Raw genomic sequence first — 2,579 nt, 5'->3', positions numbered from 1 at the left:
TTAGAGTAGACACCCACCTATACCCACATGATGATGATTTTATCCCTCTCCCCTTCTCTAGACAATACACAAAGCAGACAGCATAATTAATATCAACCCATTTTAGTTTCCAGAGATCATACATTTACATTGGATTTAATTTATGCAAAGGGAATATGATGCAAGATTCCTGTTTTGATGAAAAGACAAAAAGTCATCTTATTAGAAATATAGTAAACATATGAGTTTCAGAGCAAAACCGATAGGCAGCTTGAGAGCATATATGACTTGTGGGCTGAATCCAAAAGAAGATCGCATCGTTCGACCTTCCCCCGCATACGAGTTCCCAATGGAGTCGAACGCTCCTCCAAGCTAACCACCGCACACCAAAGACGCTTGCGTTTCCTGCGAGTCTCATTCCATAGAATTACCAGTTTCCCACCATGGTTAACTAATTGAATGGTTCTGTAATTATTAGCACGTTTCTTGTACACATCATTCAAACCATCTATTACCTGCTGCTTTCCATTCGTTGGGTTATACCACGTGTACTTACGGTCATGTTCAGCAAAAATCTCATTTCCTATAACGCACAAAGGTCCGGTTATACGTCCTAGACCCACAAACCCCGCCTCTTGTACCCATCTTTCTTCTTTCGGATCATATGCGTAGTTCTTGTTCTTGTTCATGGTGAAAGCGTATAGCCTTCCTCCATAAACCACACCTTTGTGATCATGATCACTAGGAGGCTTAGGCAATGGCTTCCAATTCTGAGTCTTTAGGTCGAAAACCTCACCCCAATTTTCCTTGCATCCTCCTATTACATATATCTTGTCATCTAAAAAATAAGACCTAGCGTGTTTCCTTGCCACCTTCATGTCGGGAGCAGGGCGCCACGTACGACTCCGACAATCAAGAACTCTAACGGCTCTGGTCCGCTTGTCCTCGTTGCTTCCTCCTCCTATCTGGTAGATTTCGGAATGGACGGCGACAGAGGTTGAGTTTAACCGGTCGGGTGAGGAAGAGAGTGTTCTTACCGGTACTAAACTTAACTGACCCTGACGGTAGCCGAGATTGAACCATCTGTGACGATGACTGGAGGAGGGAGTGGGTAGCCGTAGGCACACGTAGAGGCGAGCGTCTGTGATACCGATTAGGGATCGAGCAAAGTAGATATCTGGAGAAGATAGAAGAGAGTAGAAGTTTTTGGAGACTAAGCAGAGGGAACGGTACTGAGATATCGAGATCCGAGCTAAGACGTTCACAATGACATCATCTGGAATTGATGACAACGACGTCTTCCTTTTCTTCGCAGGAGGTGGTGGGGCTATAGGATTATTCGTCATCTCCGCCGCTAGGGTTTCCTTTGTTATTTGCTTTGTAATTGTAACCTTTCATCTATGAGTGTTCTTATATAGCCCATCACATATTCCTTTTTCTTTTTTTTTTCTTTTTTTTTCCTTTTTTTTTCCTTTTTGTCTTTGGAAAAATATTAACCAACCTTTTCCTGACCCAATTTTAGCTCTTGTCTAATTTTATTTGATAATATTACTTCGTAATTTTGTTCCAAAAATCTATACAATTTGATCTTGTAAAGTAGCTATAAAGTTTATTAACATTTCTCGATGATCTCCTTCGACTTAGGTTGTATTTACGCCAAAGCATTAAAAAAAACATAGCCTTCATGTATGTTTGATATTTACAAAAACTTTCATAAATGAAATTAGATATTGGATATATAAATAATAGGAAAGTGCGAGAAATAAATTATACAGATGAAAGGGGTTTGTGGTTTGATTTTTCCTTTGTACTACTATGTTAATTTTTTTTTTGTTTGAGTTTGTATATAATTTTATAAAATATTGTTTAGTTATTTTCTTTCCGATTTTGGCTGAACGTTTCAAAAGATTTTTGCTTGATGGTTGTTGTAAATTTAAAATATGGATATCTAATTTTTCTCTTTAGACCTATTTTGATTTATTATAAAATATGTATACACTTTTTGTATCAAAATATAAGTGGCACAATTAATACACAAAAGATGAAAATTGTACATCAGGTCTTTGAAGCTTGATTTTGTGTTGAGATTTAGGGATTTTTTAGTGTGTACTGATGATGAATCAGCTTGATTCAGGAGTATATTGCGGTGATTGTCTGTAACGGGAAGAGTCAGAGGCAGGCACAAGACTACTTGGAGGTATTTCTTGAGGAGCAATCTGGCGAATTTGTTGCGTGGTTTGCTTTCTGGACCCCATCTTTTGTTACCTTTATGTACTTGTGAATACATAAGGGTTCGAACTGTATATGGTTTTCTTATATATTCCTTTTCCTGTATATTTTCCTTTTGCCTTTGGAAAAATATTAACCGACCTTTTCCTGAGAAAATGAAACTAATGTTTCTTTGGTTTTGTGCAGGTTAACTGTTGTGCTGGAATGGGCTTCAAATGTTAAAGTTGAGACCCACTTTACAAATTCCACCTGATCCAATTCTAAATCTTGTCTAATTTTACTTGATAATATTACTTGATAATCTTGTCCCTGTTGTGAATGAAAAGGGAAACTTGTGTGTATTATTAGGTCGACCAACTGGTCTTTATATA

At 37.7% G+C, this 2,579-nt stretch overlaps 1 protein-coding gene across 1 annotated transcript; it reads right to left on the bottom strand.

Annotated features, from left to right (window-relative positions):
* Window positions 1-15: 15 nt before the first annotated feature.
* LOC106339787 (putative F-box/kelch-repeat protein At4g35120) lies at window positions 16-1,345 on the bottom strand. The gene is made up of 2 exons (XM_013778660.1): window positions 223-1,345; window positions 16-57 (listed from the first exon to the last, which is right to left on the bottom strand). The coding sequence occupies exon 1, from the start codon at window positions 1,323-1,325 to the stop codon at window positions 228-230; it is 1,098 nt and encodes a 365-aa protein (XP_013634114.1). The 5' UTR covers window positions 1,326-1,345; the 3' UTR covers window positions 16-57; window positions 223-227.
* Window positions 1,346-2,579: the final 1,234 nt, after the last annotated feature.

The sequence above is a fragment of the Brassica oleracea genome, chromosome C4 (genome assembly GCF_000695525.1).
Source record: "Brassica oleracea var. oleracea cultivar TO1000 chromosome C4, BOL, whole genome shotgun sequence".
Lineage (NCBI taxonomy): Eukaryota > Viridiplantae > Streptophyta > Magnoliopsida > Brassicales > Brassicaceae > Brassica > Brassica oleracea.
Note: the sequence above shows the minus strand (reverse complement) of the source record. Positions and strands in the feature narration are given on the sequence as shown.